Genomic DNA, 21,824 nt, shown 5'->3' with positions numbered 1-21,824 from the left:
GCATTCATTTGTGGATGAAAGCACCCACTCCTTGCCTTTTTTATCTTCTAGAGGCCACTCACATTCCTTGCCATGTGGACTCCTTTCTCCATCTTCCAAGCCAGCAGAGGCAGGCTGTATCCTTTCCACATTACATCTGTCTTGCAAAATTTTTCTATTCTTGTAGCCAGGAAGGTTCTCCGAACTGAAATTGGGATATTCATGTGTTTACCTTTAGGGCCCACCTAGACAACCCAGGATAATTTCTACATCTTGAGGCCTTTAGCCCTAATCGCATCTACAAAGTCCTTTTTGCCATGTGCCAGAACACAGTCACAGGTTCCAGGGATTCAGATATGGAAAACTTTGGGAGCATTATTCCGTCTTCTACAAGGAACTTCACTTAAGAAGCCTAGAAGGTGCCTCAGCTGAACAAACCCTGCTCCTCTACCATCTCACGGATGAAGAAACAGAGAGGTAAGGTGACTTACTCAGTGTTACACTGCTGGTTAAGTTTCAAGCTGAGATTGGACACCCAAGTCTCTTGACTTTGAGTTCAGAATTCTTTCTGCTACTCAAAGTTGGTCCACTTACCATCACCTATGTGACCTCCAGCTTGTTAGAAATGTAGACTCTCAGGCCTCACCTCAGACCTATGACATCAGTCTCTGCATTTCTATCAAGATCCCCAAGTAATTTTTAAGTACCTTTAGGTTTGAAAGGCGCTGATCTAGGAGATCATAGAGCCTCCTGTTTCTTTCCTAACAAGAAAATTGTACACGATCAATGGGTAAGTATCTCAAGCAGTTTGGCCACATCACTCTCTCCTGAGCCCAACTGGTTCTGATCCAGGCTGATTAAACCTCTAAGGATGCAGACTGAACACAACCATTCCCAGTCCCTTTTGTCTGGGGCAACCTCTGAATGTCAAGTTTGGTGTTCTAATATTGTGCTGTACAGCTTTCTCTTCTTGGGAGCAGTCAAGGCACTTGGACTCTGGAGTCACCTTGCCTGGGCTCAACTCCTAAAACTACCACTTACTTAACAAACTTGAGGTCTGTGAACTCGGGTGAGCTGCTTGTTTTCTTTGTGCCTCAACTTCCACATCTGCAAGTGAGCATGAGAACAGTAGTACCTACATGACAGGTGAGTAGTGACTTAACGGACGTAAAGCACTTAGAAGAGTGCCTACCACTCAGCAAGAGTGAGGTGTTAGCTATTTCTCATTTTTCTGGGTATTCATTTTCCAAGAATAATCAAAATCCCAAATGAACTCAGTCTCCAGGAATTTCTCAAGACTGTATCTTCTGGGATCAGAGGGGACCCCCTGACCATGGTTCCAGGTGACAAGAATACTCACTGGTCTAGAGCCACACTCCAGCCATCAGAACTATACTGGCATCAGGAGAAAGATCAGGGAGAAGAACCTGCCTTTGGTTTAAAGTATTTGGTCCCCTGGCATGTGATGTTCCACCGTCTATTGCTAACACTTTTGTTCAGTCATCAAAGAATTTTAAAGCAACATATATGGGTTTAATTAAGTGTTATTTGGAAGTATCCAGGGTAAACACAATAGCAAATGGTTGAATAGAAAAGCAAGCAAAGCGAAGATTTTTGAACCTACTTAATTCCAAGTAGTAGATATCCAGGAATTGATCATTGCCTGGATATCTTAAGCCAGGCTACCCAGATCACTAATAAAAAGAGGCTGTTGAAATAGCTAAATTTTAAAGTTCTTATTCCCAAATTTCTACCAACACCCATTTAGCAAATAAGGAAATGGACTTTTGAAGTAGAATGAGTGCCCAAGGCACACACATGCTGATTAGGCTGGGTCCGGAACGCAGGACAAGGCTTTATTTGTAGAAGGTTTATGAGGTAGGCACTGCTGCATCACAAACACCCTAACACTTATTCAAAGTAAGGGTCATCATTTATTTACTTTGGCAATTTCTTCTGGTCAGGAACCTGTGAGTTCAGGTTCAAGCTGGGCAGTTCAGGCTCAAGGTCTTTCAACAGATGCAGTCATCTGAAGGGTGGTCTGGGACCTGAGGATCCAATTCTGGGTGGCTCGCTTCCAGCTGGAACGGAGCCTCTCTACAGGGCTGTTTGGGTGTCCGCAGGACAGGACCGCTGCCTTTCCCCATAGGGAGCACTCCAACAGACCAAGACAGAAGTAGCAATACCCTGTATGACCCTGCCCTGCAAGTCACACAACATCACCTTGGCCATGTCCTATTGTTAACACATGCTGGCCCTTGTCTGTACCAGCTCTGTCCCTCTGCCAGATGTACTACTGTGGACCAGCACCAAGATTCTGAGTCCCTGTTCCCTTATTTGTAATATAAAAATAACAATTTCCAGGGCACCTGGGTGACTCAGAGGTTGAGCATCTACCTTCGGCCCAGGTCGTCTTCCCAGGGTCCTGGGTTCGAGTCCCACATCAGGCTCTCCAAGGGGAGCCTGCCTCTGCCTCTCTCTGTGTGTCTCTCATGAATAAATAAATGATTTTTTTTTTTTTAGAAAAACGAAAAAATAAAAAATAATGTCCTTTCGGGGCTGTTTTGAACATAAATCAGTATAACGATATCAAGGGCTGTTCGGTACAAGGAGCTGCCCCACAGTGTGCATTACTTTGAAGTGATTTCGCTTCCTTAAGGAGCCTGTCCCCGGTTCGCCTCATTCTTGCAAAGTCTAAACTCCAAACATTCTTTTTTTTTTTTCCTTTTCAACCCCTGGAGGGACAAGCGAGTCCGTCCCTGCCCTCCCTACTCTAACTCAGACCCAAAGTAGGACTCTCCCGAGGCGGAACTCTAATTCCCGGGGTGACTCTGGTGCCCGGGACGCATTGGGAAGCGGACCGGAAGTGGCTCCTCCGGCTCCTTTCCGGTCCCCGAGGGCAGCCGCAGGCAGCCGGCGGGACGCTCCTGGGAGGCTCGTGGCGGGCTGGCGGCTGCAGCGCGGGGACACCTTGAAAGCAGAGCGGCGGGACGCCAGGAAGAGTAGCGGGGCGAGCCCTCCCCGGCCACTCCATGTCTGGTTGGAGGCTGCTGGCTCAGGCCGGCGCCCAGGTGCTGGGCTGCAGCGCGGGCGGCCCGGGTGCTGCCCGGGGCTCGGCAAACAGGTGGGTGGGGGAGGGGGAGGTATGGTCCCTGCAAAACAGACCTGGAGCCGTGCTTTGGCCCCCGGTGCGGACGGGTGCGCCCTGGGTGGACGGGGAAGGGGCTCCGTCCAGACCACAGGCCCAGGGGAGTCAGAGCGTTACTCCAAGCAAGTGCCCATTGAAGGAGTGAAGGGGGGATTTTTTTTTTTTTTTTAATGTTTAACATTTATGAGCCAGCGACTGGCAGGGAGCATTACCAGCAGGATTAACACCTACCAGTTAGTGGGCGTTTTCTATGTACCGAATGCTTTGGTAGGTGTATTAGGCGCCGCCTTAGCTCAGTAGCCTCACGAGGTAGAATTGCTGCCCTTATGCATTTTACAGACACTGTCATGATGATATTTTGCAGATAAAAACAGAAGCTTGGAGAAGTAACTTAGTGTAAAGCTGGGACTCTGACCTGGATGTACCCGACCACGAAAGGTGGATAGACAGCAGAGAGTCTTAGCTCTTCTGACCCTCCCGTGCAAGAATTTACCTCCTTCCCAACACAAGGTCTTTCTTGTGTTCAGGTTCTCAGAGAGATCATGTCTTTTACGGGTCTTCTGAGCCTAGGCCTTGTCATTGCTGGGAAGAGGTGGGCTTGTCAGAGGGAGAGAGAGAGAGAGAGAGAGATCAGCATCCCACATTGTTACCCCCGCTGGACGTAAACGATTAAGGTCCACCTACAAATGGATCAGGGCTTCCTGTGTCTAGGTAGGACAGTTCTGTTAGAAGTTGGTTTATAACAGAAGAGGGGATGAAGGCCTTTTACTCTAGGGTCATCCCTTAAACAGTTAAGTGTGAAGCCCATTATTATAAGGAATGTCCGGGGGGGAAAAAAAAAAACTTGCACGGACTCCAGATCCTTTTCCTAAGGCCCAGACTACACTTTCCAACTCATGTGACCTCCCTCCCCCGCATTAAAATGGGGGAAGCCTTTTATGTTTTGGTTTTCTATTTTTTATTTTCACAGAACAGACATTTGGCTTTTGGTTAGAAGTCTCCATGGCAGAAGTGGTACGTGGTGGGATGAGCATCTTTCGGAAGAAAACGTCACGTTTGTTAAGCAGTTGGCCTCTGATGAAAATAAAGCCCAGTTAGCAAGTAAACTGTGTCCTTTGAAAGATGAACCCTGGCCTCTACATCCTTGGGAACCAGGTAGTTATGTTATATTTGATAGTCTCTCATTTTCCTATTTACTGTGTGTGGCTGGCACATCCAAAATCATAGTGACTGCCTGATGAATTTATCGTGTCCTGAATTTACTTTTCATGTCTTAGGTGTGTCTGTTTAATTGAGGTTTGGTTTGCAAGGTTATGTCTAGCATGCTGGTTTACTATTAGTGAATATCCGATGGTAATCAAGACTTCTTCAAGAAACTGTTTCGTAGGTGAAGGGAAGAAGATCATTCTGCATATGTTTTTTGTTTCCTTCAGATTAAAAAAAAAATGTATAAAATAAACCAGAGAAGAAAAGTTAGAGGATTATGATCTAAACCACAGTGTGTCACACAGATGTTTTCAGTTGGGATATCCAAGCACTCCAGGTTTGCCAAGCTTAACCCCAGAATCAGCTCCTTGTGTCCAGTAGAGTACTAAACCCATGTGTAGTGAGACTGAGAATAAGGCCTATCCTGTTGAGAATGTGGTCTCTAGTTGGAGTTTATTGTGACAGTTGAATTGTATAGTGATCTGAAGTTCTTAGTGGAGGGCAGCCCAGGTGGCTCAGTGGCTTGGCACCGCCTTCAGCCCAGGGCATGATCCTGGAGACCTGGGATCGAGTCCCATGTTGGGCTCCCTGCATGGAGCCTCCTTCTCCCTCTGCCTGTGTCTCTGCCTCTCTCTCTCTCTGTGTCTCTCTCATGAATAAATAAATAAAATCTTAAAAAAAAAAAAAAGTTCTTAGTGGAGCAACTTTACTAACTTGTGCAAGAAATCTAAGTGGCATGGTGGAGACTGACATATTTTAGCCACTTGACCACTTGTGTCATCCCTGTAACACCAGCTAAGTTCTTAGAATTTGAGCAGATGTTTTCTAATTAATGCAGTTAGATATGAATTGATATTAGAAAAGCAAATTGTAATGATGGATTTATCACACCCTCCATTAATACCATTATTTTAAAGCCAGAATATATCAGTTTACCTATTTTCTTTATTTTGTACAGTTTTCCTATATTTACTCATTATGTAGAGATTTATTAAGTAACAATATGTTACCTAGCCATGCTTGAAGTCTGTTACATCTCTAAGGAACAGTAGTGTTTTACTCTGAATATATTAGCCTGTTTCTTACCTGCCTGTTGCTCATATTGGAACCACAGTGTAGGAAATACTGTTGCTTCATTTTGGCAAATGTTGAAAAAGTTTGTAATAACATTGATTTGTTTTTAATTATCAGGTTCCTCTAGAGTAGGACTTATTGCACTGAAGCTGGGTATGATGCCTTTATGGACCAAAGATGGTAAAAGGCATGTGGTCACATTACTTCAGGTAAGAAAGAAACAGAAGATGTAACAGATGTGTACATGTGCCAAGATCTGAGTGCAAACCTGAATGGGCAATATTTGTATCCTGAAACATGTAACTCTGTGATGAAGAATGGGCTAATGATAAGCATAAATACTATTAAAGAACTTCTGAGTGTTTCAGTGAATATTTCACTCTTGCCTGTGTGGTGGCCTTCTTGGTATTGGCATAGGGATAACTACAACAATGAGTTAAAAAAAGATTGTGACTTAGCTTCTCACAGGTGTACCAGTTCAATTCATCATTGGAAAAAAATCTCAGTCCCATCTTATTTTCATTCTTTCAACCCAAAATTAGAATTTTGATCTCTTTCCTAACTTAGAATGTAACATTTCTTGTCTGGGGAGGGAGCATCTTGTTCTCTGAGATAAGACAAACTCTAATGGTTAAGAAGCGGGCCCTGGAACCAGAAAACCTGACTTCATATCTTGGTTCCACCACTTCCAACTGTGTTCCTTAAAACCGTGTCTCCTCTGCAAAAGATATAATTGAATTTGGTAAAAAGAAATAGATATTACCTACCTTTAAGGTTTTTGTGAGGGTTGTACAAGGTAATAAATGTCACACACTCTGAAACAGTGTCAAATGTTTAATATACGTTAGCTGCTGTTGTCATTACAATTATTATTAGAGAAAGATCACTGATTGAGTTAGGAGATCCTCATTCCCCAAATCACTTTGGATGCCTGAGTTCATTTTTGGGGACTAGTCTTAGACAAATGATTAGACAGATACTGGTGACTAAAATGAGAGCTCATGCACATAGGCCCAGGGGGCCTGCAAGCCTTTGGACATTTTTATTGACTCAATGATCAAAGAAGATTATGGGTTCTAAAACTGTAAGAAACTTTGGGAGCTTTCAGGAGTACTGGTGAGATTGTGCATTGGTACAACCACTTCGGAAAACAATTTAGCACAATGTGGTAAAGCTGAGATAGGTGAACATTGTAGTCTAGCAGTTCCACTCCTGAGTGTCAGTAGAAAATTTGAACTTCATTACTTTACAACAGTAAAGAGCAGTATTGCTCTTAATACTCCAAAACTGGAAATAACCCTAATGTCCAACAGCAGAATGGATAAATAAGTCATGGTATTCACAGAATGGAATGCTGGATAGCAATGAAAATGAACAGAAGAGTGTTACACGCAACAATATGGATGAAACTTATAAATACAAACAAGTGAAAGAAGAAAGACATGGACAAGTACATACAGTCTGATTCTGTTTATACAAAATCTAGAGCAGGCAACAATAAACTAGATGGTTTCAAAAATAGCAATTGTAGGGACACCTGGGTGGCTCAGCGATTGAGTGTCTGCCTTTGGCTCAAGGCGTGATCCCAGGTCCTGGGATCAAGTCCCACATAGTGCTCCCCATGAGGAGCCTGCCTATGTCTCTGCCTGTCCCTCTGTGTTCTCTCATGAATGAATAAATAAAATCTTAAAAAAAAAAAAAAGCAATTGTAAAAAAAGTAAGTAAAGGATTACCTACCATAAGGGTCAAGAATAGTAGTTACTTCTAGGGCAGTGCTTTTCAAACTTAATGAGCCTCTAGCATCTAGAAGGTTTATTTAAAAAAAAAAAGGAGATTCTGATTCAGTTGATCTGGCCTGGGGCGTGAGGATCAGCATTTTCACCAAGTTCCCAGGTGATGTTGATGCTGCTTGTTTGAGGACCACACTTTGAGAACCACTGCTCTAGGGGGTTAAAAAAAAAAAGTGGGGAGGGAGATTATTGGAAGGAGAAATAATCCAATAATAATCCAATAATAATATTGGAAGGCTTTGTGGATTCTACTTCTTGACCAGGGTGGTGGTCAATGCATATTTTCTTCATAAATACTCATGTTGTAGATTTATGTTTTAGGCACTTTTTTTTTTAAGGTTTTATTTATTCATGAGAGACACAGAGAGAGAGAGGGAAAGAGAGAGAGAGAGGCAGAGACATAGGCAGAGGGAGAAGCAGGCTCCATGCAGGGAGCCCGATGTGGGACTTGATCCCCGGACTCCAAGATCATGCCCTGGGCCAAAGGCAGGTGCCAAACCGCTGAGCCCTGCAGGCATTCCCTCGGCACTTTTCTCTATGTGTTGTCTATATGCTCTGTATTTGACATTTTTTTTAAAGGTTACTTCTATATTTGAAGATTGTGATTAGTGTTAGAGGAATGTTGAGATAATTAACTTTAGGGAATTCTTAATTGTGATATGGCTTCAACACGACTGATATGATATGTTAAAATATATCATAGTACATACTTATTTTTTTTTTATATTTGTTTCCTTAGGTACAAGACTGTCACGTTCTAAAATATACTCCAAAGGAAAACCATAATGGGAAAATGGCAGCCCTAACTGTAGGCGGAAAAACTGTATCACGTTTCCATGTAAGAATGTATTTTCATTCTTTAGAATAGTACAGTTCATTAATTTCAGATCTGAATTCTTTAAGTTTTGAGGCTATTCCATAGTCACAAATTTGTATTTGTCCATGAGGTAAATTGTGGATTTGAGGGAAGGTGGTCTAGTGAAGCCATTGAGCCCAAAATTCTGAGAGAAATTTGGGTTTGTTCTAGTACTTCTCAGTTTTTGAAACAAACAACTTTTTGCTCTAAACTTGAGTATTTGCCCATTTGTACGGTGGGGATAAAAATACTACTTAACCTAAAAACTCTGTTACCAGAATTAATGAGATTTTTCTTACATGCCTAGCATGTCAAAGATACTCAATAGGTGGTAGCTATTATGTTTTGTTGTTTTTGTTAAATTTCTCTTTTTTTTTTCTAAATTGTCTTAATACCTGACTCTGGCAGCATGTGAGGATTAATTTGTATATACTAGAAAGAACTTTCTTTTTGTGTGTGTGCAATTTTCTTAAATCTGAAATCACTATAACTATGAAAATACAGTGCAGTATATCATACAATCAATAAGTCATTTTTATCTTCACTGCTGTGCATATTTCCCTAAGTATATTTCACTATCAAAATTTGTAATTTTTTTAAAAACACATGGAAAACTAAGAGTCATTGAAATTCCGCATAAGTTACAAATTCTACAGCTTTCTCTATACCAATTCAAGTATTTTTGCAAACACTATATTTCATAAGAAGATGCAAAACATAGTCCTTTCCAGTCACAACCACAAGAAGGAATAAACTATATTCATAATCTTAACAAGAACGTTAATAATAAATAATTCACTGGTGTCACATACAGCATTGTTTTGGGTCTAACCTTCCTAAACGATCCCATGTTTTATATACCCTCAGCATGATTCCCTGCAATGTGAAGAGAATCGATAACATTTCAAATGTGGGTAGAAAGTATTACTTGACAATCCTAAGACCTGAAAATTTTTTAAGTCCCTAGAGCACACAGGAAGCACCCAGTTCAGACCCTCCCTAGAAGGAACTTCTTCAGTACTTCGGATACAGCTGTATTCAAACCCACATCAGGTTTTTACAAATAAAGCATTCCCCCCCCCCCACACACACACACATAGAATACTGTTAGAGTGCTGAGTATGTAGCTTAAATTTGAAAAATCTGTTCAATTAGTATCCTTATTGGATGACTAAAGGCAGAGAACATCTTTCTAGAAATGGTGATGCTTTTCACTAATAGGTAATGAAACATCTTTAGTTTACTAAAACATAACTGCTTATTTTTAAGATAAACATTTTTTTGTCGTAAATTGTTTATGAAATTAACATGGATGATAAATAGGATCTATACTATACAACTGTCAAAACTAGCATGTGTTTGTTGTGTGCCTCCTATTTTGTTGTCATAGTTAACTTTGTTATATCCACTTGTTATATGCTGGATACATAAGCATTAAGCCTATTATTTAATCTTCTCAGCATCTGAAGCTAAACAGGCTAAGGAGGCTAAAGAGGTTCAGGGCCACCCACTAGTGAGAGGTAGAGTGGCGATCAGATTTTAGAGACTTACTTTCTTGTGTCTTGACACCCCTCTGGGTACTCATAGGCTAATGGAGAAGATGAACAAATAAATCCCCCATCACTATATAGTATTACACATGCAACAAGCATGGAATGGGGAAGAGCCAATTGTGCCTAGGGAAATCCCAGAAGTTGTCACGCAAAGGAAACCAGAAAAGAAAATGGGTGTTAAAAGCATACCAGCAGGAATACCTGTTAACATACCAGGCACATTGCAAAAATCTCATGTCATCCTGGTAACAAATCTCTTAGATAAGTAGTATTTTTATCCCCATTTTGCAGATGGGCAAAAACTGCAGCTTAGAGGGTAAAGTTACTTGTTCCAGGTAGCTACTGCTGAGACACATGGAAAAGAACCTGTGTGCTTGGGAAGAGAAGTGTGGTGTGTGAGATCTTAGTATGTGGGGGGCTAATGGGGGAAGACAGTAAAGGTGCAAAGTGCACCTGTTGGGTAGAGTGCTGAAGAGTTTAGACTTCATCCTGTAGACTCCCAAGAGCTTTTCTGGATTCTCTAATTGGGACAGTGATGTGGTCAAATCCTTAGCTTGGTTAACTAAATGAGAAGAATCTGCGTGCAGGGAGAACATTTAGGAAGTTGTTTTAAGCACTGGGAAGTGTCAATAAAAGGCTTTTGAACCAAGGTAGTTGTATTGGACTTGGAGAGGGGAGGGATTTGTACAAGACTGGGTGAATATGTGGTGAGGGGACACAGGCTTACAGCAGTTCCTGAGTACTTGGTTCATTTATTCACGAGAGACCCAGAGAGAGAGGCAGAGACACAGGCAGAGGGAGAAGCAGGCTCCATGCAGGGAGCCTATTGAGTACTTGGTTCAGTGCAGAAGCTATAACCTGAAATGGTGACAAGGAAAGGAAAGTTTTATTTTATTTTATTTTTTAAATTTATTTATTTATGATAGTCACAGAGAGAGAGAGAGAGAGAGAGAGGCAGAGACACAGGCAGAGGGAGAAGCAGGCTTCATGCACTGGGAGCCCGATGTGGGATTCGATCCCGGGTCTCCAGGATCACGCCCTGGGCCAAAGGCAGGCGCCAAACCGCTGGGCCACCCAGGGATCCCAAGGAAAGGAAAGTTTTAGACAAAAGAAATGTGTGAGGTATTTACAGAAAATTCAAGTGGAGTTTTACTATAAATAGTTGGGTATACTGATCAGTGAGTTCGAAGTGGTTAAAATCATGGGAGTCCTATAGGTTGATAGGACTAGAGGCCATTTAGTCCTGTCTCTTAAGTGTTAGAGAAGGTAACTACTTTTACATATTACGGTAGTATAGTCTATATATATATTTTAATTCTGCTATTTAATCTTGACAGTTTATTGGCTGATAATTTTAGGGTTTAAGTAATTTCACAGTAATGAAGCAAACAGATATTTATGGAAACTTTTTAAAAAGTCAGATTTTTTTCAAATGTTTGAATTTTTAAAAGTGTAAATACATACCAGTCCTCACGTGAATAATTCTTTGATTTGATAGATGCTACTGTTTTCTCATTAACTGCACTTCTGTGTTTTGTTGTTCAGCACCATCATCTTTATTTTCTTTACTGATTTTGTAAATTCATGACTTTATTGCCTTGATATTTATAAATCAACATGATGTTGGGATAGTCCATTCTGCTGCAACAGATCTGTTAACATTACTTCCCAGAACTATGAGACAGTGGAAAAACGAGTAGATGTGGGGTCAGAAGAGCTGAGTTCTAATTCTGACTTCTACTAACATCCATTCTCTTATACATGAAAACAAGGAATTGGACTTGATGGTTGCTAAATCCTCTTTTAGTTCTAAACGTCTCACCCTGGTTCTTTAGTATCTTAGTTCTCAAGAAAAAAAATAAATAAAGTTCTACCCAAAAATGTATTTGGCAGCTCAGTTTACTCTATTTTACTTAATGAGAAAAGTGTCTTATGGATTTTATTAACATAATACTAATGATTAAAGTATTTCAGAAATGGGGCACCTGGGTGGCTCAGTCAGTTAAGTGTCTGTCTTTGGCTCAGGTCATGATCCCAGGATCCTGGGATGGAGCCCCGAGTCTGGCTCCCTGCTCAGTGGGCAGTCTCCTTCTCCTTCTCCTTCAAGTCCCCTCCCCCTGCTTGTGCTCTCTCTCATTCTCTCTCTCTCTCAAATAATTAAATCTCTAAAAATTCAGAAATGGTAGTATTTTCGTACTTGAGACTGTGGTCTACACATTTTAAACTTCATTCTCTTTAGTGAATATATATATGAGTGATAGAACACAGCAAGGTGATACAGGTCCTATACTATGTTGTGGACTTGTACACATTTTTAATTTATTTCTCTGGTATAGGAAGTGCTATAAAGATCTTTTTTGTTCTTCAAGATAAAAATGTTCTAGGGGTGCCTGGGTTAAGTGACTGACTCTTGGTTTCCGCTCAAGTCATGTTCTCCGGGTTGTAGGATCAAACCCCACATCAGGCTATGCCCTCAGTGCAGAGTCTGCTTAAGATTCTCTCTGCCCTTCTTCCCCATGATCACTCTTTCTTTCTCTTTCCCTCTCTTTCTCTCTCTAAAATAAATAAATTTTCAAGAAAAAAAATATAAATTTTCTAGGTCTAGAGGCCATGTATTATAATATTAAGGAAAAGCTTTGTCTTTGAATGACCTTTCTTCAGAATAAGATGTGAAAATGAGGTTTAAAAATTCTTTATAAGTAAAGAATTTGGGTTCAGAAAAGAAAAGGATTTTCAAAACTAAAAGTATGCAAATTTCCTCTTGCATGTTGTAACCCTCAGAGAAACTGAGAATAGATTCAGTTATAGTTTTTAAAAACAAGTAGACCTATGAATATAAAATATCAAATAGTTAAGTATTCTAAAATGAATTGATTGAATCAATTTTACTTATAGTAGGGCTAGAACTGTTTTATTTTTTAACTCTAAAGAATTTAGGCCCCCTAGAAATTAGACTGTTTTGCTTTTGCTATTTTTGTAACTTCTTATAAATAAAAACATAGGAAGTTAAGTGGCCTTAAAAGTTGATTAAATCAATTCATCTTAGGAGCAGAGAAGCATTTTCATTGTGAGAAGGGTAATTGCAGAGAACTTTGAAGAAGGAGAAAAAAAATGCAGCCTCATAGATGGGATTATCCAAGTGTGACACTGTTGTCAGTCTTTTAAATTGCCTTTTGAAATCATTTATTTGAAAGTTAAAAAAAAAACACTTCTGTTACACTGCTGCTACTTTCAACTCAACTCAAGCATTTAGCGCTTCTCACGACTGATGCCTAATTAGTTTTATGATATTTTGATTTTTAAATGAAAGAATTAAAGTATTCAATTTTAGTGACGCTGGAATATAATCAAGTATTATTACCTTGTATGTTTCAGTCTGTAGTTACTTAGGTCAAGATGTTTATCTTACTTATTTTGTGTTCCTGAAAAAAGTAAAAGTTTTTTCTTAGAGGTTTCCTCCCGTATTTAGAAACTGATATTAATAAAATAGTATGCTTTTTAAATCAAATAGAATATGTGAATGTCAGAAATAAATTTAAAGTCCGTTCTAAAATGTAGTAAATCTAAATTTGATACATCAGGAAAATAATTGCAAGGAGGCACATTTTTATTTATTTATTTATTTTTAAAAGATTTTATTTATTCATGAGAGACACGGGGAGAGAGAGGCAGAGACACAGGCAGAGGGAGAAGCAGGCTCCATGCAGGGTGCCCAATGTGGGACTCGATCCCAGGACTCCAGGATCATACCCTGGGCTGCAGACGGCACTAAACCACTGAGCTACCCGGGCTGCCCAGAGGCATATTTTTATTTATTTATTTTAATTAATTAAGATTATTTATTTATTTATTCATGAGAGACAGAGAGAGGCAGAGACACAGGCAGAGGGAGAAGCAGGCTCGATGCAGGGAGCCTGACATGGGACTCGATCTGGGGTCTCCAGGATCATGCCCTGGACTGAAGGCGGCACTAAACCGCTGAGCCACCTGCGCAAAACTATAGGGAATGACTGGGATGCAATTACGTCCTCCCTCTTCGAGGAAAGGAGGAGGGATACCTTCTTGAGAAAACAACCTTTCGTGGGCGTCCAGAGCAGGGCTTCCCAGCATCAGCCACACGGTTCCGCTGGGGGGCCCCAGGGACATTCCCAGGGTTTGTGGGCTAATCCAGACATTCACATTCTATGCTTATAGGCCAGTGCCACCCGATTTCATGTCAACCAAAGGCAGCCTTCTCAGTAAGTTACAAAGTGGCACTAACAATTTACATTTTAAACTAAAATCATCGAGTAACTGAAGTTTGCTACATATTCACATATTCTGTAGTTAAGACTGGCTGCACAGATAATCCGTCGGATTGGGAGCCAAGATGCTTGGTTAACAGTAAATCATCAGCGTTGTCTTGAGTTGGTTAGGGTCTTTCAATTGATGCTGTTCTTTTGATTATATATTGCTCTTGGTTTGATTTCATAGTAGTTAAGTTTCTTGAAGATTGTTCATCCTCGGACTAAGTCATGATCTTTATTTTAGGCCTATAATTTTTTAATAATTGGACTTGAAGATAATATTGTAACACAGTAATGTTGTGTGCCAAGAACTGATGCAGCAGCAAGAGTGGAAAGGTACCTGAAGAGGCAAACCAGGACTTCACACCTGGATGGACGTCTGCCTTCCATCTTTTGTGTCTATATCTGTATCAAGAGTCATAAGAATTAAGAAAAGAAAAAAAGACCCAGGACATTATTTTAAGGAAATGAGATATTCATAAAGTGTTCTATTCAAATATTTTTTAAAAGAATTATTCAAGGGTATTTACAGAAGCAGAAAAATGGGCAGGGTTAGAGGGAAAAGCAGGCAGCAGGACCTTTCAGGAGATAGGGATGTAGCAGCAACTAAAGCTTCTGTTCTCAAAAAGCTTATATTTTGGTGGGATTGGGGATGAAACAGGGAGACTGGCATAGAAGATAAACAATAAAAAAATGTGTATCATGGGACACCTGGGTGGTTCAGTGGTTGAGTGTCTGCCTTTGGCTCAAGGAGTGATCATGGGGTCCCGCACTGAGTTCCCCATAGGGAGCCTCCTTCTCCCTCTGCCTATGTCTGCCTCTCTCTGTGTGTCTCATAAATTTAAAAAAATCTTTAAAAAAATGTATATCACAACAGAAGTGCTTTGTAGACTAATAAAGTGCGCTGAGGGGATTGTGAGTGACAAAGTGGTGCTATTTTAGATGGAATAATCAGGAAAGGTAATATTTAGATGGAGGCCTGAATAACCTGAGGGAGCATGTCCTGCAAAAATGTGAAAAGCATTCTAGGCAGAGAAAATAGTATGTACAAAGGACCTGAGGTCATTGTTTAATGTGTTCTTGGAATGTAAGGAGTGCATTGTACCTGAAGCAGCATGACCCAGGAGAGTGGTCTAGGTCAGATGGTATAGAACCTTGTAAACCATTAAAGGATTTAGGATTGATTCTGTATGAGATGGAAGCCATGTGGAGACATGTTTTAGCTTGAATTTTAAAAGGATCATGCCAGCCTGTGACTGGAGAATAGATCATTGGGTCAGGTGTGTGGAACTTTAGAGACCAATTAGGAGGCTATTAAAATAATCCAGGCAAAATTTGGGGTGCACGTGAGAAGTAATTGATGTGGGCTTTATTTTCAAGTAGTGTCTGTAGGAACTGCTGATGAGTGGGACATGGGATGTGACAAAAGAGTCAAAGGTGACCACAAGATTTTGGGTCCAACCAACAGAGGTATGGAGTTGCCATTTATTGAGATTTGGGAAACCGGGGGAAGGCAGGCTTCTAGGGGGAAGTTGAATTCAATTTTAGACATATCAGACCTGAATCGCTGTATGACATCAAAGTGAGATACTGAGTTAGTGGTTAGACAAATGAATTTGTAGTTCAGAGTAGAATTTGTGATTGAGGTTAGAAATGTGGGGTTATTAGCATAGGAAGGAACTGAGAGAGTGAAAGTCTCAATTAGAGAGTTGTCACCTATGCCAAGCATAGGACCATTAAGATAAGTAATGACCAATGTATTCAGCCACACAGAGATGGTTGGTGACCTAGATAAGCACTTTGCATTCAGTGTTTAGGGGTTGCAGGCACCTGATTATAGTGGGTTTGAGAGAATGGGAAGATAGAAAGTAGATTCAGCAGAAATCTTTCAAGGAGCATTGTCGTAAGTGGGAATGGAAAGATGACCTAAAGGATCTATCTGGTCAAGGGAAAGTTTTGTTTTAATGTGAGTTATTGTGACATCTTTGTATACTGATAGGATAGTTCCAGTAGAAAGGGAAATTGGTGACTCAGAAGGCAGTGGGGAAGAGTCAAGAGTAAAGCCATTAAATAGGTGGGAGAGGGATGGGATGAGTACACAGTGAAGGATTTGGCTTCTAATAAGAGCGTGGACAGTGCACTTACCATTGTAATTTCCAGCCCCAGTTTCACATCAGAATCATAGGGAGTACTTAAAAAACATACTGACACCCACATGACACCTTAGACCAGTGAAGCTACAGTCTCCAAGCAGAAGGCCCTTGGCATTGGCACTTTCTAAAAGTGCCCCATGTGCATCTCATGCAGTCTGGAGTGGGATGGGGGATGACAGTAGGTAAGTGCTAATGCAGGCAGTTTGATTGGGTGATAAACCTTGGGGAAATGCTCCTGTTCTTCTGTGTTTTTAGTGAAATCTGAAGCAACATGAAGATCTGAAGCTCAAAGAGGGGAGAAGGAGGGTTTAAAAGAGGTCATGACTTTGTGACTTTGGAGAATGTGAGAAGGATTTTAAATAGGGAAACGTAGTTTGGCCAGACCACTTTGGGATTCACTTTGAAGTTTGTGGTCATATATTTGAACGTGACTCAGTGTATTTTCCTCCAGCTGCTCGGAAGCAGGTGCAGAGTACACAGAATTGAATTTCCCAGGATTGGCGTTCTTGATACTTATAGTCCCCATTCAGAATTCAGATTTGAGCACAACTCTGTTTCTTTTCCTGCAGAGTAAAGATCTTTCACTATGTAGTATGTATGAGCTCCACCATGCCTCTGGTTAGATTCTAGGTGTAATGGATTATAGATCAAAATCTCACCTCCCTTAAATAAGGGGAGTATGGTGCTCTTTGTTCATTAGGGGAACAGAATGCTTTTTTTTTTTTTTTTTTTTATTTACGATAGTCATACAGAGAGAGAGGCAGAGACACAGGCAGAGGGAGAAGCAGGCTCCATGCACCGGGAGCCTGACGTGGGATTCGATCCCGGGTCTCCAGGATCGCGCCCTGGGCCAAAGGCAGGCGCCAAACCGCTCCGCCACCCAGGGTTCCCCAACAGAATGCTTTTAATGATTTGTTCTCCGGGTTGTTAATAACTTGGTTTAGATCTCTGTGCATTGTACTTCACCTTTAGTATAATGGGTTACTTATGTGTACTGCTTTTCCTCTAGAAATCTACATCTGTATTGGAATTTTACCAAGAACTTGGATTGCCGCCAAAACAGAAAGTTAAAATATTTCATGTAACAGATAATGCTGTGATTAAGCCAGGTAATCTGAGGTTGGGGAGAGGAGGGAGGCAAAAATACCCAGATACATGATTTGTTTAATGTTAGGCCTTTCAGTAAAGCTGAATCCACAATACAAAGTCCCAAACATTTATTTTTAAATATAAAGCAGTTATCTGATTTAATCACTAGGGACAAACAAGTCTTTCTTTTTTGACTGGGAAGAACTATAGAGAACTTTGTTTTCCATTAAAGAGGGAGGAATACTTTTGTTTTTAATGTACAAAGAGTTTCACCTTTGGAAAAGCCACTAACTTATTTTTTTTACTATTTATTTATTTATTTATTTATTTATTTATTTATTTATTTATTTATTTATTTATTTATTTATTTATTTATTTATTTATATGATAGTCACACAGAGAGAGAGAGAGAGAGGCAGAGACACAGGCAGAGGGAGAAGCAGGCTCCATGCACCAGGAGCCCGACGTGGGATTCGATCCCGGGTCTCCAGGATCGCGCCCTGGGCCAAAGGCAGGCGCCAAACCGCTGCGCCACCCAGGGATCCCTTTTTTTTAACTTTAAAATAAACTAACCTTTAAAATGTGAAGTTCACTCTGTGTAGGCTGTTATTTTAATAAGTGAAGAATAGCTAAACTCTCACTGAGATAGAAGAATTTGAGAAAATAGGAAACAAGAAAGTGACCATAGCACCTTGATGTAGAGATTCTTACTTAAAAATTCCAAAGTGGGGCACCTTGGTGGCTCAGCCAGTGAAGTGTCTGCTTTCAGCTCAGGTCATGATCTCAAGGTCCTAGGATTGAGCCCCACCTCAAGCTTCCTGCTCAGCAGGGAGTTTGCCTCCCCCCCCCCTTTTCTCTATCTCTCTCTCTTCCCCTACCTGTCACTTGTTCTCCTTCTCTCTCAAATAAATAAAATCTTTAAAAAAAATAAAAATTCCAAAGTATTTTCCCTACTCCTTGAAATGTCAAAAAGTATGATTTGGCAACATGGTTATTGTATTGGTTTTGTGTAGTTGACAACATTTTGACATCTTTGAACTTAAGAAAAGCTTCCTGATCTCTTGAATTTGAGTTCTAACAAGTAGATAGTAGAAGGATATTTTAAGATTTGTATTTTAATATCTGGACAGAATTTCACGAAGTAAAATATAAGTGCAATAAGCCTTCTTAATTGGAGTGACAGAGGATCAGTCTTGATATAAGCTAGAATTAAAAGTATTTTTTGAAGTGCAAGTTTTGTAATTTGAAGCTAAAGTGAGCAGAACTGAGGTAACAAATGTAAAATTAAGTCCCTGTTAATTTTTGTTGTATCTCAAGCCATGTGAAATTGTTTCAGTGGGTGAAAGTGGTCAAATATCAGCAGTACAGGTCATTCAACCTCCTAGAAATTCAGTTAGTGTTAATCTCGCCTATTTTTTCTTTTTTTTTTAAATTTATTTATGATAGTCATACAGAGAGAGAGAGAGGCAGAGACACAGGCAGAGGGAGAAGCAGGCTCCATGCACCGGGAGCCTGACGTGGGATTCGATCCCGGATCTCCAGGATCGCGCCCTGGGCCAAAGGCAGGCGCCAAACCGCTGCGCCACCCAGGGATCCCGCACCTATTTTTTCTTAATTCAGGGTTTTTCTTTGCCCGTACAAATCTAGGTTAGGTCCTACATTAAAGGATACTACGTTCCGAAATTCCATAGTACTGTACTCCCTGGGGGTTTTTTTGTTTTGTTCTTTTTTAAGATTTTATTTATTTATTCATGAGAGACACAGAGAGAAAGAGACCCAGAGACACACAGGCAGAGGGAGAAGCAGGCTCCATGCAGGGAGCCTGACATGGGACCCGATCCCGGGTTTCCAGGAGCATGCCCTGGGTCGAAGGCAGCGCTAAACCACTGAGCCACCCGGGCTGCCTGACTTGCTGTTTAAACAAGCCATAATTAGCATTCAGTTGCATTTTCTACTGCTACTATTAAGACTTTTTTTTTTTCCAAAGAAAAAAGAAGTCTCTTAATTGTTGATGTTAATATTGATTCTTCACCTAGATAATAAGTGTGTGAGGTCAGGACCATGTCTTATCTATTTTATTCTAACTGTACATATGGTAAGTGCCCTATAAATATTTGCAGATTAATTGTCAGATAGTTCTCATAGAGTTAATTCCAAATTGATGCAAACAAAATGTTGTAAAGGGCTTTCACATAGAAAATTCCTCTAAATAACATGTTTTTCTTGTGCATTTTAACTAAGATTCTATTTACACCAACTAGTTTTGGAAATGTTAGTCTATAAAACTGGGAGTATTGATAATGACACTTTTTCAGAATTCCAAATTATCCAGGCATGTGCTGGAATAACTATTTTATTGGCACAGTGACCAAACTACCAAAAATCTGACATATATGAGCTTTATGTGATATCATAGATGCTGCCATCACTGCCCAGTGTCAATGGGATCATTGACCTGGGATCAAACAGTTAAAGTTCCTATTTTTGGATAATGTATTTCTAATGTTTAAAAAAGATTTGATACAGCCACAACATTTTTGAGTCATTCTTTTATTTTTATTTTGTTATATGCAATTGGAAAGGTATCTTAAGTCACTATATTATTCACCAAAACAACAAAGAATTATCAAACTCGTGTATTTACCAACAAGAACACTATGCTTATCAGGATGTGAATTGCCCATTTCAGCCAGTACCACATTGGCCTCCATAAGGGTACAAGCCCATGAGCCACCCATGGTCTGTTGGTCTCACTCCAGCACCATGTGCCTTATCCTGGGACACATTACACATTGCTCTTCAGCCCATGTACAGTCAAGGCATGTTTGATGAACAATTTTATTACTTTATTGTTGATGTTTCTAGGAATTATAATTGCAGAATAGAATCTTCTACTTTTTTTTAAATCTGATAGGCTTCCTAGATGTAGTTTATATTTAGTGAAGTTGTTTCTGCTCTGACAAATTTCATACTGATTGTTTTCTTTTCATAAAGGCACTCCTCTTTATGCTGCTCACTTTCGCCCAGGACAGTATGTGGATGTCACAGCCAAAACGTAGGTCCATATAACAGATTCTTTTCCTTTTGTTTTCCTTATATATTAAAATGTAATGGAGTGAGGCTAAGTATAGTCTTTCACGTCATTGAATAAAGATTAAGTAACTGTTATTCTCATCTGTAATTCTATAATGTCACTATACTGGATTTTAAATTGCACTGAATTAGTTGTATGTGAACATCAAGTTACAAGGTTTGAAACTGGGATGTAATGCTTCTTGAAATGGGACTACGAGAAAGGTCACATTACTCAGGTTCTTTGTGGCTTGGGCCCACTTCTATTTTTAAGACCAAAGGCTATATATGGTTTGATGGTGAAATATAAATGAACAATGTTATAGAGTTCTTTTGAGATTGTGTCCTCTAGTAATTAATGATTCTTTCCAACTGTAGGAAGCAGTTAAATTAGAAACATTTTATACTGTTTGTGATGGTTGTTTTGCTTAAGGTTCCTGTAGGGTAACTATAAAACATTTTGTTAACTGTGTGAAAAGCCTATCAGAAACAGGAAGAAGTAGTATTACACCTTAGGCCTCTACTAGCATGGTGTTGTCTCTCAGTACTAGACAAGTGAAACTTCATAAAAACAGAAATGTTTTATATCCCGACAAGGGTTTAATTTGGTAGAAATCAACACTTAATTTTAACAGTAACAGAAATACTGGCTTTGAGTCATGTCCAGAGTGGGAAGAAAAGCATTTTTTTAAAATTTGGTTAAGGTTACTTCACTGTAGAATGAAGTAACTGAGTCCTTACAGATGTTTATATAGAAATTGTTCAGTATATGTTAATAGAATCTGCATGACTAGTCTAAACTGAACTCCCAAATATCAACTCTTGGCTATTCCTGTTTCTTGTTCTGTCAACCCAGATGATGATTTTACTTCTTTGTGTGCCTCGATTTCCTCCTTTTTTGTCATCCGACAAGGTCTGCAGCCTATGTCATTCTGACAGTGGTCCACATGTGCTCTAGGTAGTCTTACAGTCACAGTGACTGAGCCAAAGAGCTTTTATCCAAGGAAACCAGATGAGCACCAGCATTAGTTTTCTTAATGGGGTCAGTTAGATATACTTTATTTCCACACCATTATTGCCTGCTTTCAAATGAGCTATTGCAAATGGCTTTACCTTTGACTAGCTCTTCAGAAATGGAGTCAGATAAATTGACAGTACAGTGGGTCCACCTCTTAGCGAAACTGGACTTCTCCCTTGTTTTCCCCTGCGTCCTGATTGTTGCAGGCTCATTCCTACTTACTTGGTAAAAAAAATCAGTTGGTAATTCTGTTCTGCCTTCCCTTGTCATGAACTCAGAATGTTAGAGCTGGAAAGCTTTGGTTTGGTTAGTTGGGGGGAGATGTGTGTGTTGTGAATCTGATGATTTTACTTTTTTAATTTCTGAATTAACTACATATAATAAAATACCTCTGTAATTCTGTTAATTTGCACAAAGTTAATAGTGTGTGAATTCTATTACCTAGTTTACATTTTATATGGGATATTCCAAGAAGTCCTACAAAGTCAGGGACCTCTGTTTGCAGATCCCTTGTGGTGGGATTTGTGACTAGCTTGGATTAGAGCCAGGCTTTTCAGATACATGTGTTCAGCAAATGCTTTCATTGCATATGCTACTGTT

The 21,824-nt window shown here is 40.0% G+C and overlaps 1 protein-coding gene across 2 annotated transcripts in view; it reads left to right on the top strand.

The window, feature by feature from the left end:
* Window positions 1–2,878: 2,878 nt before the first annotated feature.
* The window catches only part of MRPL3 (mitochondrial ribosomal protein L3), a 40,546-nt gene continuing 21,600 nt past the window's right edge, over window positions 2,879–21,824 (top strand). For both annotated transcript variants that reach the window (XM_055321144.1, XM_055321143.1), the window contains exons 1-6: window positions 2,879–3,103; window positions 4,098–4,282; window positions 5,525–5,616; window positions 7,937–8,035; window positions 17,055–17,154; window positions 20,129–20,189. In XM_055321144.1, coding sequence (XP_055177119.1) covers window positions 3,012–3,103; window positions 4,098–4,282; window positions 5,525–5,616; window positions 7,937–8,035; window positions 17,055–17,154; window positions 20,129–20,189 — 629 coding nt within the window. In that variant the 5' untranslated portion in view covers window positions 2,879–3,011. The remainder of the gene's footprint in view (window positions 3,104–4,097; window positions 4,283–5,524; window positions 5,617–7,936; window positions 8,036–17,054; window positions 17,155–20,128; window positions 20,190–21,824) is intronic.

This window comes from Nyctereutes procyonoides, unplaced genomic scaffold (genome assembly GCF_905146905.1).
Source record: "Nyctereutes procyonoides isolate TBG_1078 unplaced genomic scaffold, NYPRO_anot_genome, whole genome shotgun sequence".
NCBI classification, from domain to species: domain Eukaryota; kingdom Metazoa; phylum Chordata; class Mammalia; order Carnivora; family Canidae; genus Nyctereutes; species Nyctereutes procyonoides.
This window is presented reverse-complemented; position numbering and strand designations above follow the sequence as displayed.